Source organism: Trichosurus vulpecula, chromosome 2 (genome assembly GCF_011100635.1).
Source record: "Trichosurus vulpecula isolate mTriVul1 chromosome 2, mTriVul1.pri, whole genome shotgun sequence".
Taxonomy (NCBI): Eukaryota; Metazoa; Chordata; class Mammalia; order Diprotodontia; family Phalangeridae; genus Trichosurus; species Trichosurus vulpecula.
This window is the reverse complement of record NC_050574.1, coordinates 380,545,279-380,565,825: the sequence shown is the minus strand read 5'-3', so window position 1 is coordinate 380,565,825 and position 20,547 is coordinate 380,545,279. Positions and strand designations below refer to the sequence as shown.

Genomic DNA, 20,547 nt, shown 5'->3' with positions numbered 1-20,547 from the left:
CCATTTTTCTAATGAAGGTTTCATTTCCAAGATATATAAAGAACTGATTCAATTTTATAAGAAAAACAGCCAATTCCTAGTTGATAAATGTTTTAAAGATAAAGAAACTGGGAAGAAACAAGATCTCTGGAACCATACACTCATAATCAGTACTAATAGAAAAATACAAAGTAAAGCAATCCTAAGATTCTGCCTCACACACATCAGGGTAAAAAAGATGACAAAAATGAAAAAAAAATTTGGAGGACTGTGGGAAATTGATGAACTATTAGTGGATCTCTGAATGGGTACAACCATTTTGGAAAGCAATTTGGAATTATATACAAAAATTACTAAGCTATCTACCTACTTTATATATCTCTATATTGATCTATGAGCTCACAGAAGGGATGGGGAGGAGGATCAAGGTTACCAGGAGATGGGTGGCCTTGAAAATACCCAAGAGATCAAAGAAAAACAAAACATCCTTTATGTACAAAAATGTTTATAGAAACTTTTTTAGTGTGATGGCAAAAAACTAAAAGATCCTAAAAACTGAGGATGTCCAACAGTTGAGGAATGATTGAATTAGTTGTGGTATATGAATGTGATGGGCTATTATTGTGCTTTCAGAATGAGGAAATAAATGATTTCAAAAAGACAGGGAAAGACAAATGCAGAGTAAAGTAAACAAATCCAGAAGAATAATTCATTACATAACATCCACATCATAAACATGAATAATTTTTATGATCTTTAAAAACTTGTTTATATAACCTTACAAGGAAGATTTATGGAAGACTATGAACAGCATCAAATTATAAATCAAACCGTATCAATAGAAGGTAAAATCTACTTAAAGAAAACTTGCTAAGAGACCCAACTAAGCAAAATCATCCTAAGAGTACTTAAGAATGAAAATGGTAAGATAATAAATAGTAGGTGCAAATATTTATATAATATGGTGTTTTTAATACCAAGGACAGTAAAGACAAAATACCTGTAATATAATCTCAGAGTTTCAAATGTATAGTACTAAATAGGAAAAAATGGGGAAAGCAGCTTGCTAGGGTGGAGCAAGTATATGAAGATGAGATCTATAGGCAAGATAATTATTATAAGTATTAAGGAAATGATTCACAATGTATTTAAGAGAGGAAAAGAGGAAAGGCATTGAAGAAATCTCATACATTTTTAAAAGCAACTGAAAGATTATTAGCTAATACTTTCCCAACTATATAGAATTTTATGAGATTAATTTTCACATACATAAAGGCAAACTCCATGAGGGTAACAGAGAATAGATAGGCTTTGAGTGTGGTAGTCCACATCTTTACTATCACACAAGTGACTGAAGATGTAGAAAATGCCTGTAGACTCTGTGTTAATGGTTCATATATTTTTAAGCATTTGATTTGTCAGAGAAAAAGAGGGTCTTGAAGGATAACATTTAAAATCTTCCATCCATATGTTAAAATTCTTCAAAATTCCTTGAATAATTTGTTGTTGTTCAGTCATTTTTCAGTTGTCTGATTCTTTGTGATGTTATTTAGGTGGCAAACATACTGGAGTGGTTTACCATTTCCTCCTCCAGGTAATTTTGTAGAACAAGTTTACATTAAACAATACAATACAATAATAGAAATAACTTTGTTGAATGATGCTAAGATCATTACGCAAAGCCTAAAGTGGGGAGATGTATTCTTGCCAGTAGTGCTTGTTCTTGTAATAGAGAATCAATCACATAGTCTAAGTTGAAGAATAATTGCCTATGAATAAGGAAATCTTCTGGTTTTCTCCTATTTGTGGGTGACATTATTCTGGTTATAACAAGTTCCAAAACATTTCCAGAGAAAAGCCATAACCATTCAAAAACCTAAACTGGGCCTGTCCCTGTATTTCCCATTTCCCTCTCCAGCTTTGCTCATGCTAGTCTCCTTTCCTGGATTCCCTCCATGCCCCAGTATCCTCTCTAATTGTATAAATTCTAACTATCTTTACATTTAATCTTCCTGAAGTCTACCCTGACAATTCAGCTTGTGTTATTGTTTTCCTTCCATGAATAGAAGACATTTTCAAGATTTTAATTTTGAGTACACTTCCAATATATGTATTCAAAGATATATGTGTGTGTATGTTTTCCTATCTATCTGTTCTCTCACATGTCCATCCAATTGTGTATCAAAATATAAACAATGAATTCAATATGGCAATAGATATTGCCTGTCCTGTATAGGTATATGTGAATATGCACATATGAATGTACATATACAGGACAGATAATATATTATAAGAATTAAATTGGTGAGGTAGAATAAGTGGATTTTCTTCACAAAATGTTAAAGTCCCCTTGATAACCTCAAAGTGATTCCCATAATATATGCCAATATTTTAACACTGATATTCTACAGTATAATATGATTGAGAAACATGCATCACAAGGTTCTCCAAAGAAGTTAAAATAAGTGTCACATCGAAGAAAATACATGGATATATGAAGACTATGAACAAGTTCTAAAATATGACCAAAGAGAAACTTCAAAGAACAGAAGTAAGGATATTATCAGGGAAATGTATGATAGAAAGATATTGACTGTTCACATGATAAGGCAAAAGGATAAAAGTAGTGCTTATTGGTATGATTGCAATGTAAAATGTGAATAAGGAAGCTGTCAAACCCATAGTTGTTGTTGTTCAATCAGTCAGTTGTGTCCCATTCTTTGTGACCCCATGGATCATACATAACACTTCTATCTTTCACCATCTCTCAAAGTCTGTCCAAGTTCATGTTCATTGTTACCATGGCACTATCTATTCATCTCATCTTCTCCCATCCCCTTTTCCTTTTGCCTTCAATCTTTCCCAGCATCAGGGTCTTTTCCAATGAGTCCCATCTTCTCATTATGTGGCCAAAGTATTTAAGCTTCAGCTTCAGTATTTCACCTTCCAGTGAATAGCCTGAATTAAATTCTTTAAGTATTGACTGATTTGATCTCCTTGCTGTCCAAGGAACTCTCAAAAATCTTCTCCAGTACTACAATTCAAGAGTATTGATTCTGCAGCACTCAGCTTTCCTTATAGTCCAACTCTCACAGCCATATATTGCTACTGGAAAAAAATTAGCTTTTACTATATGGACCTTTGTTGGCAAGGTGATGTTTCTGCTTTTTAACATGCTGTCCAGATTTGCCATAGCTTTCTTTCTAAGAAGCGTCTTTTAATTTCATGGCTGCAGTCGCCGTCTGCAGTGATCTTTGAGCCCAAAAACATAAAATCTGACACTGCTTCCATTTCTTCTCCCTCTATTTGCCAGGAAGTGATGGGACCAGTGGCCAAGATCTTCGTTTTTTTGATGTTAAGCTTCAAGCCAGCTTTTACACTCTCTTCTTTCACCCTTATCAAGAGGCTTCTTAATTCTTCTTCACTTTCTGCTATCAGAATGGTATCGTCTGCATATCTGAGATTGTTGATATTTCTCCTGGCAACCTTAATTCCAGCTTTTGATTCATCCAACCTGGCATTTCACATGATGTACTCTGCATTTAAGTTAAATAAATAAGGTGACAATATACAGCCTTGTAGTACTCCTTTTCCAATCTCAAAACAAGCAGTTGTTTCATGTTTTGGTTCTAGCTGTTGCTTCTTGGACTGCATACAATTTCATCAGGAAATATGGTATTCCCATCTCTTTGAGGAATTGCCATATTTTGTTGTGAACCACATAGTCAAAAGCTTTAGTTAGTCAATAAAGCAGAAGTAAATTTGCTTTTCTGGAACTCTCTTGCTTTCTCCATAATCCAGAAAATGTTGGCAATTTGGTCTCTTATTCCTGTGCCTCTTCAAAAATCAGCCTACTCTTCTGGTAATTCTCGGTTCACATATGGCTGAAACCTAACTTGCAGAATCCTAAGCATAACCTTTCTGGTGTGTGAAATGAGCAGGATAGTTTGGTAATTTGAACATTACTTCCAGGAGGGATCAAACTCAATGGATAGACCCTATGGTAGATAGATTAGACAGACAAATAATAGAAAGATAGATAGATAGATGATAGATAGATAGATAGATAGATAGATAGATAGATAGATAGATAGAGTAGGAATTTGATGTGCTTATTATGTGCCAGCCACTGAGTTAAGCACTGGGAATCCAATTACAAGTAAGCAAAAAATGTGCCTGTCTTTAAAGAGCTTACATTCTAATGAGGGAAGAAAACACATATGGCACATACTGTACCTTAAGTCTATTACCTCTTTTTCAGGAGGTGGGTATCCTACTGATATACTTCTTCATTGTCACTATATTCATCAGACTTCTTAAGTTTTTCAAAGTTTTATTTAGAAAATGTTATTACTATAAAAACTTTTCTCTTAGTTCTGCTCATGTCATTCTGCCTTGGTCCATACAAGTCTTCTCTGGTTTCTGTTAAATTGTCCCTTTTATCATTTCTTATGACATAATACTCTTCCATCACATTATTAGGCTGTGATTTGTTCAGCTACTCTCCAACTTCTAAGAGCTCCTGAAATTCCCATTCTTTGCTATAATAAAAAAGATCTGCTATAAGTGTTTTTGTACGTATGAGTCTTTTTCCTCTTAGTAGTGGTGTTGTTAAGTGAAAAAGTATACACACTTTAGTGACTTTAGAGACAGAGTTCTGAATTGTTTCAAAGAATGAGTGGATCAATTTACTTCTCTACCAACCATGCATTAATGTGCTCGTTTCCCCATACGTCCTTCAGCAACTGCCATTTTGCTTTTATGTCACCTTTGCCAACCTGATGGCTGTGAGCTATATAACCTTTGAGTTGTTTTAGTTAGCATTTTCCTCATTATTAATGATTCGCAACATTTTCCCACATGGTTGTTAATAGGTCTGAATTCTTTCTTTGAAAATTGAATTTTATGCTCTTTGATGATTTCTCAATTGGGGAATGCCTATTATTATGTATTTGAATCAGTTCTTTATGCATTCTTGATATTATTAAAGGAATTTTTGGCAGAGGTTTTTCCTAGTTTCCTTTCTAATTTTAAATGCATTGGTTTTGTTTATATAAAACTTTTTTATTTTTGCATAATTCAAATTATCCCTTTTATCCACTGTGATTGTTTCTCTTCTTGTTTGACTATTAAATTCTCCACTATCTATGCTTGTGAAATGTATTTAATTCCTTATTCTTCTGTATTTTTATGATATGACTTTTTATCTCTTACATATCCATTTGAAGCTTATATTTTATATTGGTTGCTATATGATATAAGATTGTATTTAAATATATTTTCTGCCAGATTTCTATTTAGTTGTGAAAAAATTTGTCATCAAAAAGTAAATCTTTATCCTAATGCATAAAGCATTTAGGTTTATCAAATACTATGCTAATATGTTCATTTTCTTCTGTGTACTATGTACCTAATCTTTTCCAATAATAAACCTGTTTTAAACAATATTAAAATGTTTGATGATTACTGCTTGACAGTATAGTTTAAAATATCATACTTTTTTCCTGATTTCCCTTGAGATTCTTGATCTTTTTCTTCCAGATGACTTTGTTTATATTTTTCCAATTTGATAAAGTAATCATTTGGTAGATCGATACAGCTCTGAATGAGTAAATTAATTTGGTCAGCATTGTGCTTTTTGGTTATATTTGCATATCCTAGCTATGAGCAATCAATATTCATCTATTTTGGTCTATATTTCTGTAAAAATGTTTTGTGGTTGTATTCATATAGTTCCTATGTGTCATGGTGGACAGACTCATGAATATTTTACATATTCTGTACTTATTATGAAAGGAATTTTTCTTTTTATCTCTTGCTGCTGGGTTTTAATGATAATACACAGAAATACTATTGATTTATGTGGATTTATTTTTAAGCTTCAACTTTGCTGAAATTATTAATCATTTCAATTGTTTTAGTTGACTCTGTATTAAAAATATATCATGACATCATCTTCAAAAACTAGTGGTTTGTTTCTTTTTTTAGTTATTCCTTCAATTGTTTTTTCTGGTTTATTATTATGGCTATATATCAGTTAATAGCAGAGAAGATAGATATCACTTTCCCTCAAGATCTTATTATATACAAGATTCTATGTTTTTTCTATTGTTTTGTCAGTATCTATTAATATAACAATTATGTTTGTTATTAATATAGTCAATCACATTTATACTTTTTCTTATATTAAAAGAAATCATCATTTCAATGAATAATTCTAGTAGTAAGTCTTATTATGGTTTATAAACTTTTAAGATATTATGTTGTAACTTTTTTCTTATTCTTAAATTTATATACTATTATTCTATAAGAATATTAGTTTGTAATTTTCTTTTTTCTGCTTTTTCTCACCTTGGCTTAGAAAGCAACAGGATATTTGAATTATAGGAGTTTAGTATGATCCCTTCTTTTCCATTTCTGCAAATAGTTCAAGTCAAATTATAATTATTTTTCTTTCAATTTTTTGAACAATTCACTTATGAATCAATCTAATCATGTTTTCCCTTTTGGAGCTCTTTTGTTGTTTTGTTGTTATTGCTCTTTAATTTCTATTTTGGAAACTGGATTATTTAATCTATTTTTATGTTAATTTAGATATTTCATATTCGTATAAATGTCCATCAATTATATTTATCATTTAGTTAGCATATAAGTGAGGAAAATAGCTTTTGATAGTTTCCTATATTTCACATTAAGCTCCAAACTCATTTTTCTTCAATGCTGACAATTGGCAATTTTTTTTTGTTTTCTTAAGACTAGATAAAGGCTTTCCTGTTTTATTAGTGGTTTACTTTTTTTAATCAAAACAACTTCTGTTTTTATTTTACTATTCAATGGGCTTCATTTTTTTTACCCTCAATTTTGTTATTCTTTTACTTTCAGAATTTCTAGTTTTGTAGTTAGTTGGCATTTTTAATTTCCAGAGGTTTTTTGTTTGTTTGTTTCATGACCAATTCATTGATCTATTGTGTTTTTTCATTTGTTGACATAACCATCTAGGTGTAAGTGTAGGGTTGATTAATTTAATCAAGTTGCCTTATCCCACATAAAATAAATTATAAAATGCTGTGATACATATGCCAGATGAAAACAATCAACCAATCTCAATTATAGGCTTTAGTTTGAATCAGTCAATCATAAACTATAAACTAAGAATGAGAATTCCTGGAAACACGAGTGATGTTGCTTAAAAATCATATCCAAAGAGGCTAAGGAAACTTGATCATACCTAAAAGTAATCTATAAATTGTCAACTTAGTAAGAACTCAAGTCATGTAAGAGATTTAAAAAAGTATTGTTTTCCAGTACAACACATGATGAGAAACCACTTGGGTGGGGGGAGGAGAGGGTTTAGTTTTAGCTTTGGCCTAGGTCTTCCCTTTAGCCAGAAAGGGGCTTTGCAAGATTCAAAGTGTCCAGAGGATGTTGGAAATCCCATCTTCCTATTAATATCCTAGCAACATCCCCAGATCAGCTGATGGCAGTGTCTGCACTGGGAGCCAAGGACAGACTGGATGTAGAATCATGGCTGCACAATGACCCCAGAAAAGAAACTTCACCATGTCTAAGGGGAATTCCTTAACCATCCCACAAATGGGAGAAAAGGACTTCTAGCACCCAGGACCTGTGAGTAACCCCTTTGCCACATGTACTCTCTAAGTCTGAGCCCACATTCCCTAGACTCTGTATGCACTTGTTGGAGACTATGTCATAGATTTGGGGTTGGGGGTGTTTTATGCCAATTATTCTTACTAAACCACCTAGTAAATATTCTCTCGTAATAGACATTTAAGAGTGGCTTACTAAAATGTTTCTCAATGGATAATACTGGGAAAAACATAGAGTCATCGACACTCCAACCAACATCACTAGAATTGCAATCCTATCTCATCATGAGTACCTCTAGAATCCTAATAAGCAGATGTAGTCTTGATTTGGGACTGGAGACTCATTTGTAGGAGTGGGAAATGGGATAAGTGTACTCAGAGTTTACATGGGCTACAAAGAAATATACATTTTCCCCTAAAGATTGCTTTAGAAACATTACAAAAATTTTATTAGATTGTCTTTTTGCTGTCATTTTATTGAAATTTTGTATTATTTCTATAAATAGCTAAATTCATATATACTTTAGGAAGACGTTGTATAGTCTACAATAAATTTTAATCATTTCCTTAAAGTGCATATATCTAATATAATTTTATTATATTTGGGCAGTAAAGATATGTTTCATATTTCAATTTCTCTGCATTTTTGTGAGGTTTTAGTAAATGTGATTATTTAACATGTATTGAAGTGTTGCGATTTCATATACACATATATATGTATATTCCATTTTATTTCTAGTCATTATTGCTAGAGTAAGATTGCCATCTTACGCCCGCCGTTGGAGAGATCGGACCCGAGAGGTTTGCTAACTTCCTTCTGGCTGGAGCGGGAAGCACGGTGCCGGGGCCAGTGGGGGAGCGAGCGGGGGTGGACACCAGCCTCCCCTGGCCCCCGCTTCGCCTCGGGCGCCCCCGGGTACAGTTACAGCGGGGTCCCGAGGGAGGGGAGCGAGCGCGGGGGCAGCGCCGGCAGCCGGAGCCGAGGCTGAGCGGACCCGACCCTCCGCGGGCCGACCCGGGCGCCCGTCCCGAGCGGGCCCGGGGGCCATGGCTTCCCCCTACCCGGTCCCGGGGGCCACGACCGGCGACAGCGGCGGGGAGCTGAGCTCAGGGGACGAGTCTGGGGACGTGGGGGACTCCCCGGCCGGCCCCGACGGCGAGGCCACCAAGAGCCTGGCGGAGCTCTTTGAGAAGGCGGCGGCTCACCTGCAGGGCCTGGTCCAGGTGGCCAGCAGGGAGCAGCTCCTCTACCTGTACGCCAGGTACAAGCAGGTCAAAGTTGGAAATTGTAATACACCTAAACCAAGCTTCTTTGATTTTGAGGGGAAACAGAAATGGGAAGCATGGAAGGCACTTGGAGATTCAAGTCCTAGCCAAGCAATGCAGGAATATATTGCAGTGGTTAAAAAGTTGGATCCAAACTGGAATCCTCAGGTGCCAGAGAAAAAAGGGAAAGAAGTAAATGCTGGGTTTGGTGGACCAGTTGTTAGTTCTTTGTATCAAGAAGAAACTATCAGAGAAGAAGACAAAAACATATTTGATTACTGCAGGGAAAACAACATTGACCACATAACCAAAGCCATCAGATCAAAAAAAGTGGACGTGAACATGAAGGATGAAGAGGGCAGGGCTCTACTGCATTGGGCATGTGACCGAGGACATAAGGACCTAGTAACAGTCCTACTGCAATATACAGCTGACATTAACTGTCAGGATAATGAAGGCCAGACAGCTCTACATTATGCTTCTGCCTGTGAGTTCTTAGACATTGTGGAACTGCTGCTGAAGTGTGGAGCTGACCCCACCCTACGAGACCAGGAGGGCTGTCTGCCTGAGGAGGTGACAGGCTGTAAAGCTGTCTCTTTAGTACTGCAGCAACACACAGCTGGCAAAGCTTAACTCCACAGCTGGGAAGCTGCAGCCTTTACTAGTCCAGGGCTTCAATATGAAAGAAAACTACAATAATAACCCTTCTCTGCCACTCTTCTTTGGTATGCATTGGCTAATGAGGAATAGGACACTCAGAGATGTTGACTGGTGGTTCACAGCCTCGGTGATTCATTCTGTCTGCAAACACTGGGGAGAATAGATGAACTTAAGTGTAGTACATAATATAATCTAGTTCTTTTGAGCATGCTCTGATACTTATCACTGCTCAAGAGGGCGGGGAAAGGAAGCAGATCATCTTTCACAATATTAAATGTGGCTGCTCTTTAAAATATAGATATGTAAACAAAAAGTGACCATTTTATACAGAAAATGAGGGCATCTATTCATGAAATACCTTATTTAGTGGTAACCAAATGGGCAGCACCGCTAACACAACTGGACTAAGTAGACATTCCAAGTATACTCCTCATTTGACAGACAATTTTGAGACAGGAAGAGGAGGTAATGATCAAAAACAATAAGGAAAAAAGTTTGTTTGCATTCTCTGAGAGATGTGGTAGGTATAAAGAAAATCAGCTGTTTTATGAAAACCTCCAAACCTTGTGTGTTTTAGAATAGGATCCAGTAGGTTCTCTCAGAGGAAGAGATGTTGATGATGGACAAAGCACCAGTTAAGCCAGTATTCTTCTCCTAAACAGCTTGGGGGAAGGAGAGAGAGGGATCTTCTTAGTACCCAACCCTCTCCCTCCAGATATAATGCTTATGTCAGAAAGACTTCAGCATTATGTTAAGTAAGAGTCTTTTAAAGTCTAGTGTGAAATGGTGCTTTTGAGCGTGGAGTGGACACCAAGATAACCTCTCTTGTTCTAAAAGCGTGTGGGTGCTTTTTTAAGCACTGTGTCAGTGTCCATCCTGGGCTCTAAGTTTGCCTTTTTATCCTGGCTCAGCCTAATCCAGGAAATTCTTTTGAAAGCTATTATTGTACAAATCAAGCAGCTTATTCAGTAGGAAGTTGGTTTTAGGTTTGTCATCGATATCATCAGAATAGTAGCAGGAAGTGTCTCAGAACTTTGGTTGGTATTGAAGCTTTCCATCGGCTCGTACCCCCCAGGGAGTGCTTCCGTGGCAGAAATCTGGCATGTTGAGTAGTGCCTCTCCTGTTGGATTGCTCTCAAGCTTACTTGAAGACTTAGGTCTTCTAGGATATTGACCAGCATCTTTTACCAGTATTCATTTTTTTAATCGCTTAAAAATCTGGCATGCATGTTAGAGCCTCCTGAAGTTTCACTGGCATTCCTAAAGGACTGTTATCATTACCTTGGAGCTCCTCTCACAGCATTCAGGCTACACCACAGCTCACTTTTGCTTTATTATGCTGTGTATCGTTATGTGTGTAAGAATCCTCCTCTCCTAGTTGCAGCCAAAATGTAAAAATTGTTGCATGCCCTTTTAAAATTAATGTTATTTTGTGCACATCAGTAACAGAGCAAATTTAGTAAAGTTTTTGTTCTAGACAGACTGAAAGGGCAACTGCTTGGGCCCATTGACTTCTGTTCACCTGATTCTGCAAACATTTATTAAGCGTCTTCTCTGTGCAAAACACTGTTGTCTTTTGTCAACATTTGGTAGTTTCACCTTGTTATATATTAGCCAAGATTTTAGTTTTCTTTTCTCTAACATCAAAACAAAGTCAATGGGATTTAATTTATTTATTTCATTTTAAGATTTTTTGAGTTCACTTTTACAACTTTAGGTCATTAATTGAATATAACTGTTAGCTTAGAAATATCAAATGCATTTATAAAGCCAGCTTCAAAATGTTTAACTCTTTTATGAAGTTACCAAGATTTGAATTCAGGAAACTGTTTTCCAGAAGCAGTTAACATTATTATCATACACAGCAGCTTGTGAATTATCTCTTTTTATCATAAGGGCTGTGTTGGCATTATCCATTACAACAGTTGAAACCTGGTTTTGATTCCCCTTTAGCTCTTCTTGAGTTATTCTAGAAATAACTATGCTCCTACCTTGAACATTTTAGATTAGGATTCTTTGAGTTTCCTTGCCAAAAGTGGAGGAGCTACTCCCAAGCAAAGAATATATTTTGAGGAAAAAATCAACTAGTCATCCAAGAACTTTCTCATGGTGAGTACATAATGAGCTAATGTTTCCATACTACTTAACTGGATTTTCCAGTAGTTTGGCCTAGAGATTATCATGCCTGAAGTCAGGAAATGTAGGTTTAGATTCTGGCCCTGATAATCTTTGTGACTTGGAGCAAGTATCTTTACCTCTCTAGGCCTCAGTTTCTTATATGAAATGAGGGGATTGGATTAGACGATTGTTCATGCCCCTTTCAGCTCTAAACCTTATGAATGAACTGATTTGAAAGAGGAAATGTTTTAGTGTGGGTTCAGCTGTGAATTCTGGGTATGTTAATAACAATTCAAATGAATCATACTCAGAAATATGATGGGAAGTATTTTGAAGCAGTTATTTCTGGTTCCACTGTAAGAACCAACAAAAATGTTAAGATACCACCTATTTTTCAGATACCACTGTTATTTGGGGGAAGGGAGGAATAGTTTGAGTTTTTATTGGCTCAGATATCTGATTCCAGATCTTTCTTGTTTGATATCTCTAATGCCACAGAGCATTGTAAAATTTGTACCACTATCAGTTTCTGTGGGGTTAGAGCAATCTTTGGATTGGAAGAATAAATCATCTGTGAGTGATGTAACTAAAAAGTTCTCAAACCTCAACTGAGATCATCCTTTGCACCCTTACTCTTTGGCCTTTATCACTTTCCACTTTTTTCATTCTGATATCATTCTCAGTTCAGTACTCTACTTTAAAATGTTGTCCTAAGTGCCCCAGTACCAGAGTCTACACATAAAAGCACAACTGACCATCTTTTTCCATTTCCCAACCAAGGTACTTAATGGAATTTCCCTTCTTACTGAAGATTTACTATCAAAATATCACTGTTGATTTTTTTACTCTAATACACATATGTAATAAACCTTTCAGTCTAATAAAAAAAAAAAAAAAAAAAAAAAGATTGCCATCTTACTTTCCTAAGATTTTGTCCATGTCCTTAACTTCTTTCTTGTTTATCTTTTAGTTAGATGTGACCCTGTCAAGTCTTGAAGGGGTACGTTGAAGTACTCTACTAAAATTGTTTTAATGTCCATTCTTTCCTATCTTTGATTAATAATTTTTAAAGACAAACTTTCATTATGAAAGTGTTTTAAATGTCCAGTTATATAATAAGTATAAAACATCCTGGGGTCTGAAACTAAGCTCCATGGCAAGAAGCCATTTTGCTTTGCCCACAGACATATAACATGCTGCAAATAAAGCAATAAGAACAAGATGGGGCAGTTTGTGGTGTCATGCCCCATTTCATGAGGACTAAGTGCTTCAGTACTAGAAAGTTGAAGAGAGGTGACCCGATATTTTAACAACATGTCCTAGAAATTGCTTATGACATCCATCCTCAGATATTGGCTGGTTAATAATCCAGCAACACCAATCATGACACAGAAGACCTCCAGGATCCAGAAGTTGCATTACTTCTCAATTCTAAATAGGTCATGTCAGAATTATTTAGTCTACAAGGAATTGGCAAACTGCTCTTATATTGTAACTGCATTGAAAAATAGCATTTATCAGCCTAGCAAATCTGGTCTCTCTCTGACATTTTATGTCATTCTAGATTTTGGTGGTAACCTGAAGATGACTAACAGAGCAAAGCTTCCCTCTTTTTTACATCGTACAGAAATGGATTAGTTTCCGGTTGGTGCATGTTTGAACTCAAGGTTGCCAGCGCAATCATAACAACATTCAAGTCTGGGGGATATGAGTTCTTCCTCTTATTTAGATTTTTTTAATTCACAGGGATATCTAGGATTCTTAGGATCTTGGCTTCCATTGAGATTCAGCTCAAATAGCGTCTTCTGCAAGTGTCCTATGCCAGTCTCTACACCTATTGGTGCTGTCCCCTTGCCTTCCATATACCCAATTAACTTTTTCTTGAAAATTTTAGATACTATGCCAATTGGTACACCTAAATTAATTATAGATATTTGTTGAGTATCTATAGTACCTTTAAAAATGTAGTTTCCTTCTTTATCTCTTTCAATTAAGTCTATTTCTGCTGTTTCCTTGTCTGAGATCATTATTGTTACTTCTGCTTATTTTTTGTGGCACCTGGGTGGCATAGTGAATAGAGTGCTGGGCCTGGAGTCAGGAAGACCTAAGTTCAAATGTGGCCTCAGACACTTATTAGCTGTGTGAACCTGGGCAAGTCACTTAACCCTATTTGCCTCAGTTTCCCCATTTGTAAAATGAACTGGAGAAGGAAATGGCAAACCATTCCAGTATCTTTACTAAGAAAATCCGAAATATGGTAATGAAAGGTGGGACACAACTGAACAACAAAAAATTTTTAAAGTTCATCTGAAGTATAATAGATTTTGCTCTGGGCCCTTATTTTTTACTGTATATTAATCTTTTGGTTTCAAGTATGTTACTTATAATGAGCATATTTTGGGATGCTATTTTCTAATCCATTTCTTCTCCTTTTTATGAGTAAATTCATTCCATTAAGAGTTCAAGTTGATATTTCTATGTTTCCCTCCATTCTGTCTTCTTGAAAAACAAGTATAAATTGTGACCTTGTGGGTTCAAATTCCATTCTGACACATAGTGGCTATGTGATCCTGGGAAAGTTATAGCCTACAGCACTTTAGACTCTTCAATAGTTCCTACATTGGTAACATGAACATTGACAATTCTCTCATCATAGAATTCCCTTTTAAAAAATTTAATTATGTGTCCAATTGCTATCTTCTTTCCTATATTCAAATTTTTCCTTCATTTCCTGTCTGCCTTATATACTCTCTTTAAAAGAAGATGGTAAATGTGAAAGGGATATGCTGAACACTAGTGATCTATTATTTAAATGATCTGCTTCTGCTTTAAGAACTCCTTCCTCTGTATACACTACTCCCTATCAGTGGTTTTTATTCTTTCTTTCTTTTTCATTTCCCTCTCCATCATACATTATCCAAAACTCATTTTAGTTATGAACAATTCTTCACTGATCTTGCCCACCCACTTCCCTTTTTCCTTTTGAATTTAATGTATTTCTGCAATAAACTCTGTGTATGCCTATGCATATATACAAGTATGTTCAAACCTTTTTGTTTTATTCATATACAGTGAGGTTCATGAAATACCTCTTCCCTCTACTCCTTCCTTTATATTTGTATATTTTCCAATTTATGCACCCTACTTATTTGAGATAAATTCCCTACCCTTCTTCTCCTTCCTAGTATATTACCTTTTCCTTTTTAAAAAAAAGTCTTAAGACCAGCAAAACTGAACAAAACCATTTCTCACCCGTATGCTTGTTTTATTTATTACCCCCTGTGATTCTTAATGGCATCAAGGTTATAAAGTGACTTGCTTCTTTACTCCCCTTAAAACATAAGCACTTCTTTATCCTCTAGCCCATTCTAAATGCTCGAATGTATTTATCTTTCTAATTTTCTCTTGATACCTATGCTTGTATTTTCTCTTGACTCCTGTGCTTCTACTCATCTTTCATCTTTTCATCATGAATGCTTGAAAATCCTCCATTCGATTAAACATGAATTTTTTCCTGTAGATTCATGCATAGGTTACATAATAAATTTATTATTGGAGACATTTATCTTTTGCCTTTTGCAATTTTGAATTTTAAAAACTACTTCTCTTTTAGGTTAGTATCTGCCAAGCAATGTGTGAGCCTGGCTTGGTACTTTAACTTTGTGGCTACTTGCAGTAATTTTTCTCTGCTTTTAGAAACACTAGATTTGTGATATAACATTCCCAGGAGTATTTATTTTCAGATTTCTCTTAGAAATAACCAGTGGATTCTTTCTAATTTCACTTTGCCCTGCAGCTCTAATATATCTGAGCAAATTTTTATGATTTCTTGAAATTGATATTCATAACTTTATTTGCTTATGATTTTCAGGTAATCTTATCAATCACACATGATTTCTCCTTGACCTCTTTTTTGGGGCCATTTTTGATTCTTTGTATCTTAAATTTTCTTCTGTTTTTTATTACTGTTTTGATTTTTTTCTTAATCATATTTTTCAAGGAGTCATTGTTTTTTGTTTAGTCTGTTTTAATTTCCATGGAGACCATTTTTCAGGTAAGATACACCATGCTCTATTCTAAGTTATCAATTCTCTTTCCCCTTCTTTTATCTGTAGCTCTAATTTCCATTTGTTTTTGCCTTTTGTGTCACTTAGTTCATTTCTTCCAAGCCCTCTCATAATCCTTGTAGCCACACCATTATTTATTTTCTCTGGGCTTCTATTTATATTTACTTTAGAACTACTCTTCTTTGTTTATCTTTTGGGCTTTCTCAATCCATAACCTTTTCTATGTTGTGTTTAGCATTTTCTTCTATTTGCCTGAACTCCCAGCCTCTGTTTTTGGATTGAGATTTAATGTTGGAGTCAGACTCTCTCTCCTCCCATATTCTTGGATAGGGCATGCCATCCCTACTTGTTTGGGGACATGGTGGCTAATACTAGGTCCCACATTCTGCAGAAAATCCTGGGTATTGGCTCAGTGTCCTGGTAATTTGCCTCATGTTTTTGCCTAAGTTCCTTGTCTATCCCCTTCTCCTCCCACAAACCTGGAGCCAGAGCTGTCTATGACAGGCCCCAAATAGATCTTGATTGTACTCATTACAGGTTCCTGAAAAACGTTCGGATGTGCTTTGCTTGATTAGTTCTGTTCTGCCTCCCTTACTGTGTCTCTTAATATGTCTTGGGCATTAGTATCCTTGATGCTAGCCTAGCCTTATCTCCTGCTGTAGTATGGCACTAGGGTCCCTGTTTTTTACTGTGGCTTTCTGATTACACTATCTTGTCTTTGTTCAGTCTTGAGGTTTCTGTCAGTTTTTTTCTGTATGTGGAAGTAGCTTATAGCCATATTGCTTCATTGCTCTTTGTAGTGCATTTTTAAAGCCTAATTGATATGTGGACGTAGTGATTTATGTAGATCTAGATCTCTCTAGGTGTCTAACTCATGTCCCTCCTGTCACATGTAGCCTTCAAAACTTACCAAGCTCCAAAACCAGATTAAGTATGTTTGGGACATATTTAATAAATGAAATAAAGACACAGTAGAACATAGATGCTAATTTGTTATTTTTCTAAGTCAATATGTGGCCAGGGTCCCTTTTTATTTGAGTTTGTTACCACTGCTCTGGGTCCTATCATGCTAGAAGTCCCAATGGTACATTTTCTGTTTTCTACATTCTTGAAATGTCAAGTTCTCTTGCATAGTGACTAAATTGTGCAAATAATGAGCTATACCTGCTGTTTTTACATCTTTACATACTGGTTACTACGCAACCCCTCGCAATCTGGCTTCTTGCCTCACCAGTCTATGCAAACTGTCCAAGATCATCAGTAATCTCTTACTAGCTAAATCCCATGATATTTTCTCCCAGGTATCACCTTCCTTGACATTTCTGCAGCATTATTTACCAACCTCCCCTTTGGTACTAAGCTTCCAAAACTACTACTCTTTTTTGGCTTTTCTTCTACCTGTCTAGCCTCTCATCTTGAAGTGTCGATGCCTCTAAGGACTATATCCTCTGGCCACATCAATTCTGTCTCTACATAGTCTCCCATAATCTCACCCACTTGTGCTATGAGAAATGATGAGCAGGCAAATTTCAGAAACACCTGGAATTATATAAACTGATGCTGAGTGAAGGGAACAGAACCAAGAGAGCACTGAACACAGTTACAGCCACATTGTGCAATGACTAACTTTGATAGACTTGGCTCTTCTCAGCAATGCAAGGTTCCAAGACAAATCCAAAAGGCTCATGATGGAAAATGCTATCCACATGCAGAGAAAGAATTGTGGAGTCTGAATGCAGATTGAAGCATACTATTTGTTCTCTCTCTGGTTTGTTGTTTCTCCTCACTTGTGGTTCATTCCATTGGTTATAAATCTTCTTTCCAACATGACTAATGTGAAAATATGTTTAATGTGAATGTATATGTAGAGCCTATATCAGATTGTATACCATCTTGGAGAGGGGGAGGAGCGGGAACAGGAGAAAATTTGGAATTTGGAAATAAATAATTTTAAAAAGAAAAAAACAAAGAAAACCACTCATTTTCACAGTTTTAATTTTTACCTCAAAGCATATGATGATGATTGTTCCAAGTCACTCGACTTCATATTCAATAATTAAGCCAATTATAGTCAAATTATTAAAACTACTATTTCCTATCTTGTGTGCCTACTCTTTGCATCCATAGCAATTTCATAGCAATAACCTTATATCATACTCCTATCATCTGCTTCTTCCTTATCCCCCCATATTCAGTCTATGTAGTCATCAGTTATTTCAAAATGTTGAAAGCCAGCTTTCATGCACTAAAGGCAGTGCATTTGACTTTCTCCTTCATACTCCAAACAATAAAATATCATAGTAGTTACACGTCAAGAAAAATTTTAGCATTCATTTTTACAAGCATTTGAATGTTTGAAATTTTTGTTTCTCCCTCCCTCCCACTCCCCTCTTCTGAAATTGGTAGGCAGTTTGATATAGTTTATACATGTGCTAGCATGTTAAATATTTACATATTAGTCACAATTGTGAAAGAAGAAACAGATCAAAAGGGAAAAAAAACACAAGAAAGATTGCAGTAAGTGAAAAAATATGCTTTCATCTTCATTCAGCATCCATCAGTTCTTTATCTGGCTGTGGATAGCATTTTCCTTCATGAGTCCATTGTACTTATCTTGGGTCATTGTGTTGCTGAGAAGAGCTACATCATGAATTCTTCTCCTCCCCATAGATCTGACAGGTAGACTGTTCCTGGCTCTTCTAATTTGCTAATGGTGTCACCTTTTATGTGTAAATCATGTCAAAGGTCTGTTGTACCTAACATTCTATTTATCTCCTTAGTTTCTTTCTTGTTTATATTTTGGTTGGATTTATTGAGTTCTGAGAGGGGACAGTTAAATTTTCCTACTAGTATAGTTTTGCTGTTTATTTCTTCCTATAACCCACTTAACTCTTTTAAGAATTTGGATGCTATACCACTTGATGCATATATATTTGCTTTGATATTGTTTCATTATCTATGGTATCTTTTAGCAAGATAGTTTCCTTACTTATCTCTTTTAATTAGGTCTATTTTTGCTTTCACTTTGTCTGAAATCAGGATTGTTACCCCTGCTTTTTTTTTTCTTCAGATGAAACACAATAGATTATCCTCTAGCCCCTTACTTTTACTCTGTGTATGTCTCTCTACTTCAAGTGTATTTCTTGTAAACAACATATTGTAGGACTATGGGGCTTTTAAAAATTATTATTTATTTAATATTTTTAGTTTTCAGCATTGATTTCCACAAGATTTTGGATTACAAATTTTCTCCCCATTTCTACCCTCCCTACCACTTCAAGATGGCTTATATTCTGATTGCCCTGTTCCCCAGTCAGCCCTCCCTTCTGTCACCCCACTCTCTGTCATCCCCTTTTCCTTGCTTTCTTGTAGGGCAGGATAGATTTGTATGTCCCATTGTCTGTATATCTTATTTCCCAATTGCATGTAAAAACTTTTTTTTGAACATCTGCTTTTAAAACTTTGAGTTCCAAATTCTCTCCCCTCTTCCCTCCCCAGCCACACTCCCCAAGGAGGCAAGCAATTCAACATAGGCCAAACATGTATCATTATGTAAAACCCTTCCACAATACCCATGTTGTGAAAGACTAACTATATTTTGCTCCCTCCTATCCTGTCACCCTTTATTCAACTTTCTTTCTTGACCCTGTCCCTTTTTGAAAGTGTTTGCTTTTGATTACCTCCTCCCCCATCTGCCCTCCCTTCTATCATCCCCCATTTTTGCACCCCTTCCTCCTTCTTTCCTGTGAGGTAAGATACTCAATTGAGTGTGTAAGTTATTCTCTCCTCAAGTCAAATCCGATGAGAGCAAGATTCCCTCATTCCCCCTCACCTACCCCCCTCTTCCCTTCCAACAAACTGCTTTTTCTTACTTTTTCTTACTCCATTTTATCTCTCCCTTTCTCCCTCTCTCAATATAGTCCTCTCTCATCCCTTAATTTGAATTTATTTTTTAGATATCATCATTTCATATTCAACTCACCCTGTGCCACCCTCAGTCTATATACATATATATGTATATATATATATATGTATATGTATATATATATATATATATATATATATATATATATATTCCCTTTAGCTGCCGTAATGCTGAGGTCTCATGAATTATACACATCATCTTTCCCTGTAGGAATGTAAACAAAACAGTTCAACTTTAGTAAGTCCTTTATGATTTCTCTTTCTTGTTTACCTTTTCATGCTTCTCTTGATTCTTGTGTTTGAAAGTCAAATTTTCTCTCCAGCTCTGGTCTTTTCACTGAGAAACCTTGAAAGTCCTCTCTTTTACTGATAGTCCATATTTTACCTTGGAGCATGATGTTTTGCTGGGTAGGTGATTCTTGGTTTTAATCCTAGCTCCATTGACCTCTGGAATATCGTATTTCAAGCCCTTTGATCCCTTATTATAGAAGTTGTTAGATCTTTTGTTATTCTGATTGTGTTTCCACAATACTCAAATTGTTTCTTTCTGGCTGCTGGAAGTATTTTCTCCTTGATCTGGGAGCTCTGGAATTTGGCAACAATATTCCTAGCAGTTTTCTTTTTGGGATCCTTTTCAGGAGGTGAGAGGTAGATTCTTTCAATTTCTGTTTTACCCTCTGACTCTAGGATATCAGGGCAGTTCTCCTTGATAATTTCTTGAAAGATGATATCTATGTTCTTTTTTTGATCATGGATTTCAGGTAGTCCAAAAATTTTTAAATTATCTCTCCAGGATCTATTCTCCAGGTCAGTGGTTTCTCTGATGAGATATTTCACATTGTCTTCTACTTTTTCATTCCTTTGGTTCTTTTTTATAATGTCTTGATTTCTCATCAAGTCACTAGCTTCCACTTGCTCCAATCTAA

At 35.7% G+C, this 20,547-nt stretch overlaps 2 protein-coding genes across 2 annotated transcripts in view; both read left to right on the top strand.

The window, feature by feature from the left end:
- DSCAM (DS cell adhesion molecule) overlaps nt 1-20,547 on the top strand; it is a 776,379-nt gene that overhangs the window by 393,284 nt on the left and 362,548 nt on the right. The window lies entirely within an intron of this gene.
- On the top strand, nt 8,407-9,633 carry LOC118837722 (acyl-CoA-binding domain-containing protein 6). The gene has a single exon (XM_036744783.1). The coding sequence runs from the start codon at nt 8,634-8,636 to the stop codon at nt 9,483-9,485; it is 852 nt and encodes a 283-aa protein (XP_036600678.1). The 5' UTR covers nt 8,407-8,633; the 3' UTR covers nt 9,486-9,633.